General features: G+C 44.2%; 1 protein-coding gene across 8 annotated transcripts; it reads right to left on the minus strand.

Moving 5' to 3' along the window:
- Nucleotides 1-659: 659 nt before the first annotated feature.
- Nucleotides 660-15,336, minus strand: UBTF (upstream binding transcription factor). Of its 8 annotated transcripts, none has more exons than XM_063459295.1 (21): nt 15,200-15,336; nt 11,823-11,919; nt 11,225-11,400; nt 10,602-10,685; nt 10,158-10,313; nt 9,332-9,396; nt 9,011-9,131; nt 8,734-8,844; nt 8,255-8,388; nt 7,479-7,620; nt 6,494-6,535; nt 6,264-6,377; nt 5,918-6,049; nt 5,690-5,800; nt 5,417-5,505; nt 5,137-5,326; nt 3,115-3,162; nt 2,956-3,024; nt 2,739-2,792; nt 1,855-2,010; nt 660-1,769 (listed from the first exon to the last, which is right to left on the minus strand). In XM_063459295.1, exons 2-21 carry the CDS (start codon nt 11,878-11,880, stop codon nt 1,674-1,676), a joined length of 2,148 nt encoding a protein of 715 aa, XP_063315365.1. In that variant the 5' UTR covers nt 11,881-11,919; nt 15,200-15,336; the 3' UTR covers nt 660-1,673. The 8 variants fall into 8 exon arrangements, with proteins under 8 accessions (XP_063315365.1, XP_063315364.1, XP_063315372.1 ...); XM_063459294.1 differs by lacking the exon at nt 15,200-15,336 and adding an exon at nt 14,949-15,140; XM_063459302.1 differs by lacking the exon at nt 15,200-15,336 and adding an exon at nt 14,949-15,139 and having other exon boundaries at nt 5,918-6,046; nt 6,330-6,377.
- Nucleotides 15,337-15,641: the final 305 nt, after the last annotated feature.

Consider the following 15,641-nt stretch of genomic DNA (forward strand, 5'->3'; position numbering starts at 1 on the left):
ATTCGGCCCATCTAGTCTGGCCAAAAAAAAAAAAACACACCAATGAACGTTTTCTAAGTAAAACACATCCAGGCAAGTGCTTTATTGTAACTTGACAATTTATAGTCAAAATATAGTTCAAATTACAGAGCTTTATTATTAAGAAAAAAAAGACACTCACCACAGTTGTCCCTAACGTTTCTCTTTATTTAATCAGAGTACTGAACAAAAAAAAAAAAAAAAAAAAAAGCGAAAAACACAACATTCCCCGCCCTCTTTGTACAAAACAAAATTAACGAGAACGCACTTTATTTTTAAATTGCCTACACTAAACCAACGGATCTGTTACAAAACACGATCTTTTAATATTTTTTTTTTTGTTGTTTTCAATTTTAACCTACAAAAAAAAAGCATTTGTTTTAAATATTGTGTAGATACAGAAAAAAAAAAACCAAAACAACAAAATATTTTTGTAACGCGGCTCACATCCTATTTTCTTTTCATAGTGCTGAAAATGCACTAAAAGGGTTTTGCCTCTCACCATGCGTGCATACAGCACAGCAAGAATCTACATTTTCCCCCAAAAGAGGAAAAAAAACAACAAAAAAAAACAACGTAACTATAAAAGAAAAACAAAACATCTCTTAGGGTTTTCCTTTAAAAACAAAAACTAGGAAAAGAAAAAAAAAATGAAATTAAACAAACAAACAAAAAAAAAAAAGGTGAATTTCTTACATATGTAATACTAAAACAAGCCAGCTAAAATACCACATTTCAGGTACAAGCAAAAACGGGAAAAAAAAAATATATATATATAAAAAAAAATTATATATAGATATATATAATCCACCCACCCCAAATAAGAGAAATAATTAAAAACAAACAAAAATAAAAATTCAGCCAACTGGCTTCTTTTGTTTAGGGGGGGGGGGGAGGTCTGTGGTGGGAAGTGTATATACTTTGAGTGGGCTAAGTGCCTTTCTGTTATGTCGCGGCCTGTATAGAAGGGATTAAACACCAACCTCCCATCCCAAACTAATCCAACAAATATTTTACAGTTAGGGCCATGCTTTTGTTCCACATGACCAATAACATTTCACAAAGGCAGTGTGCTTGGTTTTTGCTAGCCCTGTTTTTCACAGTATTCAGTGGAGATACAGACAGAAAAAAGAGAAGAAGCAGCCAAGCTTGGCATTCGTAGGTCTGAGAGTGAGAAGACCACTGGTGGAAGAGGTAACTAGTAGCAAAAGGAGAAGCAAGCAAGAATGAGATGGGGTCGGGTAACTGTGAAATACAAGAGAAGGAACGGGCAAGTCTGTAAGTCTTGAAGAAAGAGGGAGACAAGATACATTAGTAAGGGAGCTTGAATGTCATTGGAGAAGGCAAACACCACTAAGGGTAAACCATAAAAAGTAGATGCTAAGAAGAACGACTTCAGGAACACTAGAATGGGGAGAAGGTCATTGGAGAAGTTACAACCTCAAGAGGTGGGAAGGGACACACAAAAAGATCCCATTGACATCACCCACTTTACAGACTAACCCCATATATTTATTATTTAACTTATATGGTGGTATTGGACCTTAAACTTGCTCCAATGCCACCTTATAAGACCCTAAGAGCCGAGACAGGGTTAAACATATCACCTCCCTATTCATTATTCCCACCCAACCCATTAGAGCTGCAGTCCCTGTTCAGTTGGAGTCCGAGTCAGAAGAATCTGCCGAGGAGGAGGAAGAGGAACTGGAACCAGACTCGTCATCATCCTCTTCTTCATCTTCCTCTTCATTCTTAAGGAGAAAAGCAATATAAATCAGTAACAAAATAAATAACGGTTGTCCCCAAAACCCTAACCCTGTTACGGTCCCTTCTTACCTCTTCTGCATCATCACTATCATCTTCACTGCTGGAATCAGACGAGTCACCATCCTCAGAGGATTCCTCCTTATCTTCGTCTTCATCATCGTCTTCATCATCGTCGTCATCATCTTCGTCATCATCGTCATCATCATCCTCATCATCATCATCCTCCTAAAAAGAAGTCTACATGTTAGAACCAAACCTTGGACCACCACCATAAACATCCTTTATGAAGAAGAAGAAAAAGGGATGAGTAGAGACTGCCAAGACACAAATACCAGCCTTTGGAAGTCTGGTTGTTCTGAAAAAAGTTTATCAGACCACATGTGCAGTCAAGCATGGATGGAAAAAAAAATAGACCAGTGCCAGTCTAACTAAATAGTGAAATGATAAAATGAATACTCAAATTTACTGCAAGTAAAAGCCATACTTGCTTATAGGGATGCAACAATAACAAGATCCAATACAAACAAAATTAACAAAACCATTTCAAACAATAGTTTAAAATGGAAACCCAAAGGTCATACCATTTATGCTCCCTACAAAATGCAAGGAAGTCCCTTGTACCTGGCTACTAACGGTCTTTGTCTTAGAACAAACATTTTTACTGCTAGAAAATCTCCAGTCACAGAACACCGCAATGTTTTCTACAACAGGACTGGTGCATGGCCTCTCTGAGTAGGTCCATAAAAGCCACCAGTGTTGGCCGTTAACAGGAGTGGTTGCATCTAAAACACTATGTTTTCTCATGGTTGCAGTTGCTGTTAAATCCATAATTCCCCTATTAAGACGGGATATTTTCTGCACTTCCGATGGCATGGCTAGTATTTGCTGTAAGAAATCTTGCAGAATGATAACAAACGTAATAAAATATATTAGTGTGCAGTAGGGGCAATTACCGTAGGTGTGTGGTTGTGCGTTGACTTTAAAGTTGAAACTGCTGGCAAGTCCACCTAATGCGGTCAAACCAGAAACATATTATTCCACATCTCCAGTCGGTGCGACTGGGACCACCAGGAAGTCTTCAAAGCTTATAAAGGTCCCTTATACCAGCAACTGTAATAAAGTCTATAAAACACTGATTATTATATACACACACATAAAAAAAGTACTTACAGATTTGGAGGATACAGCAGCTTTGGTTTTGGCAACTGGCCCCTTAAGTTTTGTTACGCTCTTGCGTTTCTGTTAAAAAGGAAGAACGTTTTAGATATAATATAGATGCGCTAATCAGACTTATTTCTAGCTTGGCATGAAAAACAAACAAACACTCACATTAGATGCCTGCTTCATGTATGCTGCCCGGTCTTGAGATGATAAACCCTTAAAAAGAAAAAAAAAAAATTAGTAACATTCTCTACTACTAATCCTGGCTTCTAGTGACTTTTTCTTAAAGCCAGTGTGACGAAACCAACCTCGCCACTGGGCCCTGGAGAAGCTTGTTTGCCCGCCTCCTACCTGCTGACTATGGCCCCTGGATTATTTGGGGCATATTGTATTTTATTGTGCGACTGCTGGCCCTTTAAGTACAGTGAATGGTATTTTATTGTGCTGCTGCTGGCCCTTTAAGAACTGTCTGGGGACATATTGAGACTTTGGGTAACAATACCCTTTAAGACTATGGCCCCTGAAAACGTATGGACTTTTATTGGTGTGTATGGCCCTTTAAGAACCGTCTGGGGACATATTGTGACTTTGCTGAACAATGCCCCTTTAAGACTATGTCCCCAGACCTGTAAAATAACTTGTTCCTGGCTTTCCCCCACTTGGTTCAGTAAATAGGGCTTACTGAACCGAGTACCACACAGGCGGACCACCCAGAAGCTAAAGTGTGCAGGCAATTTACCTCCCAGGCTGTGAGGTTACTGCCGGTTAATTGCACGTGGCGGCGGCCATCTTTGTTCAGTCGAACGCGGTCAGCGGTGTATGCTAAAGATTCTGTGGAACTGAAATCGGCTACACATTCTGCCGAACACCGCTGACCCTTACCTTCTCCCATACGGAACTTGCAGCTCCAGAGACTAAGTCCCGTTCGAAATGGGACTTAGTCGTTTTTTCGGCATGAAATTGACCGGCCGCACAGCCCAAATCTATGGAACTGTTTTGGGCAGGAAATTGTGCTTGCGGTCGGTCATAAAGGACTTCCAGCTAACTTTTGATCCACTGGGGGGATTTGGCTGATTTTTGGAAGGGTGTATGTTTAAAGTGTGCTGATTCTAAATATGTGGTTTTTGGGAAGATTGGATGTACGGTTTTAAAGTTATAGCACATGTATAAAAACTGTATTTTCCCTGGCTGTAATAATTATGTTAACTGGTTATCTGAGGGGAGGGAACTTGTGGGTTGTAACCGTTATGCTATTGGCTGTTTTACCCCGCCCCTGTGGGCGGGCTTTTATGTGTAAGATGGAAATAAAAGCAGACAGGGTGTGCTAGCACCTCAGATCATCTTGTACCTTCATGAAGTTTCGGCTCATGTTTGGGGGATTGGAGAACTACACTCTGGGGATTGCTATAATCACTATACTCCCCAGGGTAAAATCGCTGAGCTCTGCTAAGAGCTTGTTCCTGTTCCTGCTCTCTGGAATTCGGAGAGGTTCATCTACTGGAAGCTAGACCCTGGTCTTGGGTCCAGAGTGAGTAGCGTGGTGAGACCCCAACCAAGCTGCGGCGGTTCGTGGGAGTCTACAGTGGTTATGGTGTCTGGTGGAGTGCTTGGAGTCCTCAGGAGCGCTAGGAGCATCCTTTAACGGAGGTACCCAGTCGGGGTGCCAGGCGATCCGTTACAGCCAGTATTTCACATGATTGGAATGATTATTATAATTTTGCTTGTTTATCCCCCTCCCCCCCCCCTATATATATACTCTACTATTAGGGCACTAAAGGGACACTGTAGGCACCCAGACCCTTTCAGCTCATTGATGTGGTCTGTGTGCCAACTCCCATCACCCTTAACCCTGAGCATATAATCATTTCAGTTTTTGTAAACTGCAATAATCACCATGCAGGGTTAAGTCCTCCTCTACTTCCAGGTTATTAACCCCTTTTGCACCATGGGGGAGGGCCTTGACAGAAGGGGAAGCTACAGTGCCAGGAAAACAAGTTTGTTTTCCTGGCACTATAGTTTCCCTTTAAATCAGTTATCTGAAAGTCCCTTAATTCCCCTTCTTGGGCTTCAGGCAAATCCATGTAAGAAGACTCCAGCCACCAACTGTTCCTGATCAAGCAACGGCTATACGAGGCAATACCAATCCTTCAGTCGAAAGATTAAAAAAAAAAAAAAAGGAGACTTGCTCACCTTCATCCAGGAATCTAGCTGCAAACGGTAAGCCCTTTGCTGTTCCTCTGCTACTTTCTTATAGTATTCTTTCTGGCTTGGAGAAATCCTTTGCCAGCGGCTGCCAATCTCCACCATACGCTCTTTCAGGGGAAGGTGATTCAACTCTCCATTTGATAGAAGTTCCTGGGAGAACTTTTGGTACCCATTCCTAAACAGACACACGAATAGGAGTAAATAGGGGTAAGAATTGGAAGTCGAGAGGAAGAAGAAGGGAGAAACGAAGGATGTTGACACTTACATGGGGGCTTTCTTTGGTTCTCCTAGGAATTTGAGTTTTTTACCAGGTGCGGTTGTGGCGGGGACGGACCTCATGTCACTTAGCTCTCTCTATTGACAGAATGAAAAAATTAAAAAAACACACAGATCTAGAGACATCCAGATAACGGAAGAAGCTTCAGAGTGCCAGCTTCATGAAACACCAAACCCACACGACCACATTTGTTTATGGTTTGCTGGCTTTATTGGTGGGCGGTGGGGACATTGTAGAGTGATACTATGTGCCACAAGGTACCTCATATCGCTTCTGGTCCTCGGCTGCTTTCTTAATCCACATAATCTTCTCTTTCTTTTCCATGTTTACCCAAGTGGATTCCATGCTCTTCAGGGCTTTAGCTCGGTCATTCTGAATGAGAAGATTAAAAACGTCCTAGTTAGTTTCTACGTGTGATAGAACCAAACCCTCCTCTCCGTCTCCCTCCTTAATAGATCACCAAATCACGAATAATGTATCTGTTCTCACCTTGAACCGAGCGAGGTAGTCCCCGATCACACTTTGTTGCCAGATCTCTTCGGCTGTTTTGGGGGTCTCCGGGAGTTTAGCTTTCTCTTCTGCCTTCTTTTTTTCGGCTTGCGCCGATTTGCCTTTACCCTGCTTCAGGCAGCCAAAAAGAGCCCCATTAAAACAAAAAATTGCTCATACAACTGAGATTTTTAATTAAAAGCCATTATAACCACAATCAATCATGAGACTGATCCTTCAACCATCTAAATGTGTACCCCAGCATGCTACTGAGCTGCTAATGAAGCTGAACCCTTGATGTCAATTAAAACATCAATCTTGGTGAAAGAGACTTAGAAGAAGTCACCTTTGCAGCTTCCAGGGCCGCCAGTTTTGATGCTGGACTGCCTACTGCCCTCTTGTTGAGACCCACCATCTTTTCTTCAGCCAGGACCCTCTGCTGTTCCTCTTCTGGGAGACTCTGCAAGACAGGTAAAGAGAATATTATAATTTAGCATGGTTTGTATCATCTTCATCAATTCTACAATTTTATGATGGCAATGCATTTTGTACATCAAAAGGCTTAAAAATACTCACTTCAAGGAAACGCAGCAATTCCACTTCATATTCTTTCTTTTTCTGCATAAATAAAAACAAAAAAGGGGGGGGGGAATAAGTCAAACACACAAAAGGTAATTTCTTGCTTCTGGAATATTAAAATGTTGTGTACATTTTTTTATTTTTTTTTATTTGTGCATTTGCAAATAAATGAATACTCCAAGCACCCTGGCCACTAAAGCCCAGTGTAGTGGTTATGGTGCTAGGGGTGTCCTGGCGCTGTCCTAACTTAAGTAGTCACATTGTTTTAGTACAGTTGGCACCCACAACCACAGCTCCTGGTGAGCAATGAGCCAATAATTGCAATTCTGAATTGACTGTGCTTTATTCTACAGAGACGTTTGGTATCTCCTCCCAGGCAAGTTGTCAAACTCTACTAGAATGGTGTGGGGCAGCACCCAGGTACTCCTGGCACCAAAACCCATGCAGAATATTATTACACTTCCTAGAACTCCTGTCAAGCGCTATTTGTAGGGTCCGGTCCCTTTAAAACACTTATGTTACGTAAAGATGAAAAAGTCATAGCATATAGACAGCAAAGTCTTGGATTCTCAATACTGATCACAAGGACAAGAATGATCTGATCCCACTGCACATACGTAAAAGTGCGAGAAACCGTTTTCAATGGAAAGTCTCCTTCCATCTTCACAGGTGAAGAGACATTTTACTATAACACTAATAAACCTGTGAGATTTACTACCTAGGGCCCTGGTGACTGTAGTTACTATATTTTTTTTAATTTTTTTTACTTTCAGATAAAACTGGATAGTTTGGAGACACAGGAGTTTTGTGGTTTAAATGTAATAGAAGAGGTTGTCCAAGGGATTCAATTTAAATAAGTTGATAAGATTTTTCATTTTCCACTAGGGGGCAATTATGCCAATAGTTAAAAATCTTAAAAAAAAAAAAAAATGATTTGTTATATGTCCCTTATTTTGATCAGTGCGCATTGTCGCAACTTTACCTGCTCGCATTTCTTGTGATAGGCATCTTTCTCCTTCTGGGAGAGCAACTTCCACTGCTGGCTGCACAGGACCATGCGTTCGGTGCTCGGGACATCCTTCATATTGGCCATGAGTTCAGCGCAGTACATGGAGTAACTGTTCCTATAACCAAGTTACACACTATTTAACATCAACTAGTAAACCAATTTTTGCATCTCCTCATCTACTATTTCCAGCTACATTCGCTCCTCCTCCATCACCGGAACCAAGCCTTTTTGTCGTTCTCCCCCCACCCACCCACAAGACCAGTGTCTATTCCACTCGGATACACTTTGTTACACCAACCATAACCACTTCCCAACACCAAAGATTTTTTTTTTATAGTATTTTGGGTCACAATTGCTTTATGGCCTGAAATTATTGCAGATTCCATTCCCCCCCCAAAAAGTAAGTCTACAAGTGGGGATAAGACCTAGGCAAAAAGTTATTGTCCATTGTTTCTCACTTTCAATAAGTATAATGGACCTGCGTTAAAATGTACTACTAAATATACACAAACTTCCTAGAACTATGCAGAGTTATACTTTCAGAAGTTATTGGCAGCATCTGTGAAAAAAAAAAATTAATAATAAAAAAAAAAAAACCCACATGACTTTTTCATACAAATTTACATCTATTTTCACGGTTCATTTCAGTTCCACCACCTTTACTCATTCATGGTGGCCTGTAGGCTCAAAGCATGGCCTATGCATTTATTTGCACATACAAAGCCTAGGCATCTTGTACAGATACTTACGGAGGGGGTTTGGTTGGTCGACCATCAAACTTGTCCTTCAGCTGACGCTCTGCCTTGGTGAGGGTGGAGCGAGTGATACCCTCCTCTGTAATATTCAGTTCTGGGTGCTTCTGCATATACTCCCGCATTACGTTCTGTGATGGTGGGATACCAGAGTGTTTACAGGTTTCTATAGCATAACGTTGCAATTACATTTTATTTTCCCCACTACGCACTTGTGTTCGGAAATCAATATTCTGAAGACTTGGCCCTACCATACCCAAATGGAAGCAATTCTGGAGAAAAGTACATTCCAGTAGTCACCAACATCTTTCTACAGCAATTGCCCCAAATAGTACCCCATCTCATTCGATCTTAGTAAGACAACCATTATCAGGCAACTACAATATAGTTAAAACATAGAAACAGGCTAACATCAGATTATTTCCTAGCATGGGGTCCAATGACCGTTAAAATCAGTAGAGAGAGAAAGGCCTCACCTCGTACAGCTTGCGTTGCTCAAGTGCTTTATGAATCCACTTTAGACGCTTCTTATCTGTAAGTTGAGACCACTGTTTGCCCAGAGCATCCTTCACATCCTTTGTGCTTGCCTGAAATCAGTCAACAGACAGGGAATGAAAATCCTTCCACCCAAGAACATCCAATAGACCTGTGTGTACATTGTCCAGACAAAGGATGGTCCCCACTCATCCACCATCTTACACACACAAGGTTTGTTCACTTATTCAATCATCTAAAAGCAATATTCACACTCACATCTGGTCGCAACTTGAGGTAGACCTTTCTTTCGTGGTTGTACCAAAGTTGCTGTGGAGTTTTCGGTTTTTCTGGGACATCCGACTTCTTTGTGGTCTGCATGAGGTCTGGGTGCTCCTCTCTGTGGCAGATAAAAGTGAGCAAGTTAAAGTGAGGCTCGTTGCTACAGTGGTGTTTTCTAAACTACGAATGAACACCCGACTAGAATGTATTTGGGCTAGTTCTTCCAAAACAAAATCCTAATCCACACCCGAACAAAACTGAGTTGCACAGAATTTATCGATGAACTGGTCAAAATGAATTTTTGCGATTTTCACTCACCTGAACCTGGCCAGGTTCCTTTCAAAGTCCACCTTCTCTCTTTGGAAATCCTGGATGTATTTCCCCTGAAATAGAAGGAAAATAGGAATTAACATCACACGTCAGGAATACAAACTTCACGCTGTTACGTTTCCCACCTTCGTGTCAATCATTAGCCATTGCCCTGGAAGCTTTTGCCATGAATTTAGGTATTCATATAAGAGTGCTCATGATTTCCAGTCAGCCATTAGTCATGTGCAGGTGGAAACTCCAAATAAGTGTGCCATTGTCCCCCGCTGGTTTGAGCATGCCCAGTTGTGTTTTAAAGCAGCGGCTTACTGTAACAGTGGCAAAACGGTTGATATCTGCAGTCATCACGAGTGGTGCTTAACAACAGAGTGACGTCCCAGCCGTATAAAAAAAAAATGTCTACCATCAGCCACCCAATGCAATTCTGCATTGAACGCCCTTGCATACCTATCAGACAGGCAAACATATTTATTGGAGGGAGAGATCATAACTAAGATAATGTCTCCAGGAAATATGTATAGGAACATAAAAATAAAAAAAAGATAATTGTTAAAATCACAGTGAAGCTGAAGTAGGGGTCTCATAAGGTCAGTTATTAACTTTTAAATCATGTACTACAAGCCTGGACTTTGATCTGTACCTTGTACTACCCATATTTTTTGGAAATGTATAGCTAAAAACGCATTCGGTTTTATGGTTTGTGTTGCACCCGAGTGTACGTCTGCTAGTACATACCCACCATCCTGCCCATTCTGTGTCTCTGTATTTTATCGTACACAGTTGAATTTGTTCAGATGATACAAAGATTCCTGCTCACCTTCTTTTTCTCGGGCAATTCTTTGTACTTCTTCGACAGGATCTTCGTTAAGTCCAAGTTACTCATTTCTGGGTGCAGTTTGGCGTACTTTGCCCTTTTCTCCATGAAGAAGCGAAAATATGGAGTCAATGGCTTCTTTGGAAACTCGGGGTGTTTCTGTATAAAAACCAGACCCACAGGAATCAGAAAAAGGATGTTGGATAAGACAGTACGATTTCACGAAGACTTTCAAATGAAACCAAAATAGTTAACATTTAACTTTTTATGGATTTATATGAGAAAAGAGAAACTTTTTTTGGTTTTCAGTGAAGCAGATCAAATTATCTTTTTAATATTTCCCAACTTGAGCAGTTGCTACTCCTGCGGTTATCACATATCTATAAAAATGTTGATCTTGATGGGGATAGTTAGATAGATAGAAAAAAAACCTTTACTGGTAGTTACCTTGAGCTTTTTGCCTTTGTATGGATTTTTAACATGCTCCTGTGCATCCAGTATCAGTTCTGTAAGCGTACGAAACTTCCTGACCTAAAAACAACGAGGTAATGAGTGCAACATTTGTAAACGCTATATATTCTCGAAACTGGGTGGCCTTCTGTGGTAAGAGTTCTATGGTATACAGTGTCGGAAGATGTGGACAACATCCTAATCTCTGCAGACAATTCAATGAAATGTCTCCATTCTGAGAAAAGAACTGGTCGGAGATTTTTTTTTACCATGTCAAAACAAAATATAAACAAGGTAAATGGATTTGCAACAAGTCAGTACAGATAAAAACTAGACTGAAGACAATAAAAACCCCAAGAAATTAACAGTAAGGCCACAAATTACTCTGAAAATGGTGGCAAGTCTAGCTAATAGGTCCTGACTACTGGGTCACGGTACATAACTACTAACATGGCCAAGCAAAGCAAAATCTTATCAGTATGCAAATTTGCTTCTATTGGGGTGCCACACAAACCCATTAAAACATATCATGGTCATCGAGACTGACCCAAATGACCTTGCCCTGTAAGTTTGGAAATATCACCCAACGACACAATATACCCAGAACTCTATCTCATTACCTCCATGGAAATGTCAATCCATTTTTTTCGACACATGGGTCCAGAATAATTTTTAAAGGCCAGCTTGCTCCAGTCCAAGTGGGACTCGGTGGTCTTATACTTGGAGTTGTCTTGCGGAGGCAGAATGGTCTTCATTGCCTTCAGAAGGGTAAGCATATCTTCTTGTGACCATGGTTCTAGAACGAGAAGGATAACCGGTGTCAGCCCGCACAATTCATGGAGGAAACAGACTGAACTTGTTATGAAGATACAAAAAGAACCATGTTTAAAGACAGTAACTGTGAATTCTGTTATTTTGTTAAGATGCAGGTACGACTGTCATCTTTATCAACATAACCCAGTCTTAACACACACATGGAGCCATCATATTGTACATGGCAGACTTGTTTTTTTTTTTCAAAATTGCTGACTGTGACATGCTTGTAACTCATGGATTTTTCTGGATTTCCAAGAAGCACCACTAGAGTGAGCCATTGGCTTGCTAGTATACATCATTTAAATTGTAGGAAAAATATGGCTTAATGTGCATTTTAACACTGAAATAAAAGGAAAAGAAAGTAGGAGAGTGAAGGTGAATTAAGTGATGGGGCACACTCACCTTGATCTTTAGGCGCTGTCATGGTTGAAGAGTTAAGTCTGGCTGTCGATCCGTTCATGCTCCACTGGGCGAATCTTTCTCAGCAGTCTTGGAGACACTGTTCGGGATAGAAGAAGTGGTGGGGTTAAGGTGGCACGGTCACTTTGCAGGTTTTGTTGTTAAACAAATCCCTTTTTTGTCCTATTTCCCTTTGCTTTTAGAATTCACTATAGTTAAACAATCTAAAGAACGGACTACTTTTCCTATGTCATCTATGATCTTTGTCAATGGGTGGAGCTGAAGCAACATTCCGTTTACGAGCATATGTACCCACAATGTATCAGTCAAACTAATCCAACAACCGGCGAAACTGCAGAACCACGGACGTAAGACAACAAAATAGTGGCGCACAGGTATTGAAATCTGGCGCAAATAAGGGAATATAAATAAGCAAGTGGTAACAAAAACCAGTTGTAGTGGATATGGTGTCAGGAGTGCCCTTACAACCACTCCCCCCCCACCCCCCACCAGGGTTAGTTGTCAAGGGGGAAACCATTTTTGGCCCTCAGAAGTACAGCGAGGTCTCAAGTCCAGAGCCCCGTAGTGGATTTAGATGCACCCAACCGCCTCTTGGCTTTGTTTTGGGTGAGATTGTTAGTGTTTTTTTTTTTTTTTTATACTTTAAAGTGAAATTGGACAACATGATTAGACTTGACGGTTTAGTGCAAACAAGTTTTTTTATAATGATTTTTCTCTTGTAAGGCAACATTGTATCTGAATACTGGGAGAGCCACTAGGGGTGCCAAACCAATAGTTTTTATAAATGCCATGGCATTATCCACAGGACGTACTTGGAAACCAGAGTAATCTGATTGTACCTTTCCTGGTAAAATACTGTTATCATTTAGGCAATAAACCCCAATAAAGGTATGTCTATGTCTTTTATTTTATTTTTTCTTGGAGTGTGAGATGAACACAGCTTCTTTGCTACATTGAACTGTATTCTCGTGTGTGTACAATGTATTGGCCCAATAATTGCTGACTTGCCAATTTTCAAAACAGAAACATTGTGATATATACAGTATATTCTTTGTGGCCTCTACTCAGCCAGAGAGAGTCAAGGAGGGTTTCCTTTGACTGTTTTAAAACTGTACAGTACTAAAAAATATATATAAATTAAGGGGGGGGGGGGGGTAGTAAGAAGCTGATAGATGTAATCTAGTTTATTCACAAACCTCCAAAATGAGTAGAAGAAAAAAACAAACAATATTTAGCAAAATATTTTTCTACAACTCAGTGAAAATGATATATGGGCTATTCCCCCCCCCCCCGTGTCTGTTTTAAGGCAGACAGCTTGTCACTGCTTTGTAAATCAGTGATCTGCAGATTAGAAAAACATCTTATCTGATCCAACCATGAAATCGTCCAATAGCACATATTAACGTCACATGTCACTCTACACCAGTACCCCTCCCTCCCCCCCCCCCATATGGAGGATCACCACATTGCACCCCATTAGACACAAACGGTCTGGCTGGAATTGATGGGAGTTGTGGTCCAGTAGCAGACTGAGGGATTTACTAGCTAAACCTTTCCATACTGTGTTATAAATAGTCTCCCTAATCCCCCCCCCCCCCCCCCATCGTAGCCTGAGGTCACTGGCCCCCCTTTTTCTGCTGTAGCCTGTAGGGGGCCCCCTCCTCCCCTCTCCGCCCAGTACCGGGAGGGACGGGATCCGGAAGGGGAGATGGGGAGGGTCTTACAGAAACCGGGGGCCGAGTTCAGCTCCCGGGGTGCTCGGCATTGGGGGGTTCCGGGGGTGGTTTGGGGGGTCCCCACACCCTCCGGGCTGGCGCTCTGCCGATACCGAGAAGCAGGGTAACGGGGAGACCTGCCGAGCCGCCCCAGCCAGGCTCCCTCCCGGATACCGGGCACTGGGACCGAGCTCGGCCGATCGGCTTACCGGGAATCCATCTCCACTCGGGAACTCCCTCCCGAGCTCCCCGTACCGAGGATCCCCGGCCCCGAGCAGCGTGCTGGTGTTACCCGGGGAGCTGGCCATAGCCCCGGGACTCCCCCCGGTCCCGGTATCACCCCCCCCTCCCCGGTATTCTATCCACCCCCCTGGTACCGGTATCACCCCACTCCGGTCCCGGATCGGTATTGGATCCCCCGGTTCCCGGTCTCCCGCACTCCGATCACCCGGGTCACCTTGCCCCGTGCCCGGCTCCCGTGTCTCGGCCTCCTCGCACCCCGCTCCATGTATCCACTACTCCCGGGCCGCGCTCTCTGCTCTCCCCGCCCTACCCCGGGGGGTTCCCGGGAGCGGACCACGTGCTCTCCCCGCCAGCCAGGCACCCGTGCTGGGCCGGCCATGCCGCGTGGTACCGCTCCCCCCCCGGGGATCACAGCCCACCTACCCGGGAAACCCCTCACCCACCACGGGGAGAGCAGGGCAGGCAGCGCCGCGTGTCACCCCGGAGCCCGGCTCACCTTCCTCCCCAGGGGACACCCAGCTGCCCGGCCTCACCTTCCGGCCGCCTGGAGGAGGAGGAGCTCGAGGGGGAGAGCGACCTCACCAGCCCCGGCGCGGAACTAGCAGCCTGGCCGGGAAAACAAGCTCTGGCCGGGGAGGAGGGGGAGCGGGGACCCGGGGCTAACCGACAACCTCGCACCCAGCCCGGGCAGCGCCCCCGGCCATCGCTCCCGGACCCCCAAACAGCCGGAAAATCATTAAATCACATTTTACCGATTTCACCCGAAATGTTCGAAAAAAATTAAAAAAAAAAAAAATCCTCGATCTGCGTCGAGTAATCGGTGAATCTGACGATAAATTTCAATAAAAATGAATTCGATGAAAATGTGGGTTCGGCTCCGGGTGGAGCGAGACCGGGGCGCGGCGGGCACAGTGACCGGAATAGGGTGCGTGCTCCCCGGTAGCCGCAGTCGAGGTTCCCCGGTCCTTGGAGGTGACATCGCTGGAAGTCTTCTCGGAGCCCCCAGCCCCGCTCTCCCCGCCGCCCCAGCCCCGGATCCCCCGATGGGAAAAAAAATAAAATAAAAAATAATAAATCCGATTAATCGATCCGGGTTACCGGGGGGAGCTCAGCCCGCTCCCCGGCTTCCCTCACCCCAATCCCCGCTCACCTTCCCCCGGATTCTCCGCTTCCCAAGGACAATGAGGCAGCCGGGCTCCAGCGGCCGGATCTCGGAGACAAAGCAGCTGCAGCAGCCCCTGGGTAATGGCGAGCTCCGGGGGAGGGGGGGCGCTGCCTGCCTGCTCCTTCTCCCCGCCCAGCGTCGCTGCAGCAGCAGCGGGCAGACAGAGCGAGGGGAGCCGCCTCCTCCTCCTCCTGCACCCTACACAGCCCGGCAGGGGGGCCCCAGCAACAACCCACCTTCCTCCGGGGGTCCTCTGCTTGAATGACGGCCAGGACTGCAGCGCTGGCCCCGGGCGTGGACTACATTCAGTCCCCGCAGAGCTCGCTCGCTCTTCCCCCCGCCTCCATCGCTCCAATCAGCCAGGCTCCCTCCATCCTCGCCCTGCAACAGGCTCCAGCTGGTCCCCACAGCCCTCCCTTCCCTTCCATCCCTCCATCCAGCCCCGACATTCCACTCAGAACCCTGAGAGTTCCATTGGAACCCGCTGGATACATTGCAGAGCCAGCCAGGACTTGGAACCCCAACCCATTCCACAGCAAGTCAGCAGCTTTTAGTAACAAGGGGGACTGGGATCTGGGGCTGCTTGCTGAGGATCTAACACATACAACGCACTTGGGAGATTTTACTCCCAGAGATAATTTTTTTTTCCTTTTCCTGTTTTATGTTATGGCTTTTTAA

This window comes from Pelobates fuscus, chromosome 6 (genome assembly GCF_036172605.1).
Source record: "Pelobates fuscus isolate aPelFus1 chromosome 6, aPelFus1.pri, whole genome shotgun sequence".
In the NCBI taxonomy this organism is placed as follows: domain Eukaryota; kingdom Metazoa; phylum Chordata; class Amphibia; order Anura; family Pelobatidae; genus Pelobates; species Pelobates fuscus.

Bases quoted from the DNA above. Each gene is read 5' to 3' on its own strand.
- UBTF (XM_063459295.1), bottom strand. From the start codon at position 11,880: ATGAACGGATCGACAGCCAGACTTAACTCTTCAACCATGACAGCGCCT. The intron at 10,686-11,224 runs GTAATGAGATAG...CGTTGTTTTTAG, and splicing joins GGATTGACATTTCCATGGAG to GTCAGGAAGTTTCGTACGCT. The intron at 7,621-8,254 runs GTAAGTATCTGT...ACTTGGTTATAG, and splicing joins CGACCAACCAAACCCCCTCC to GAACAGTTACTCCATGTACT.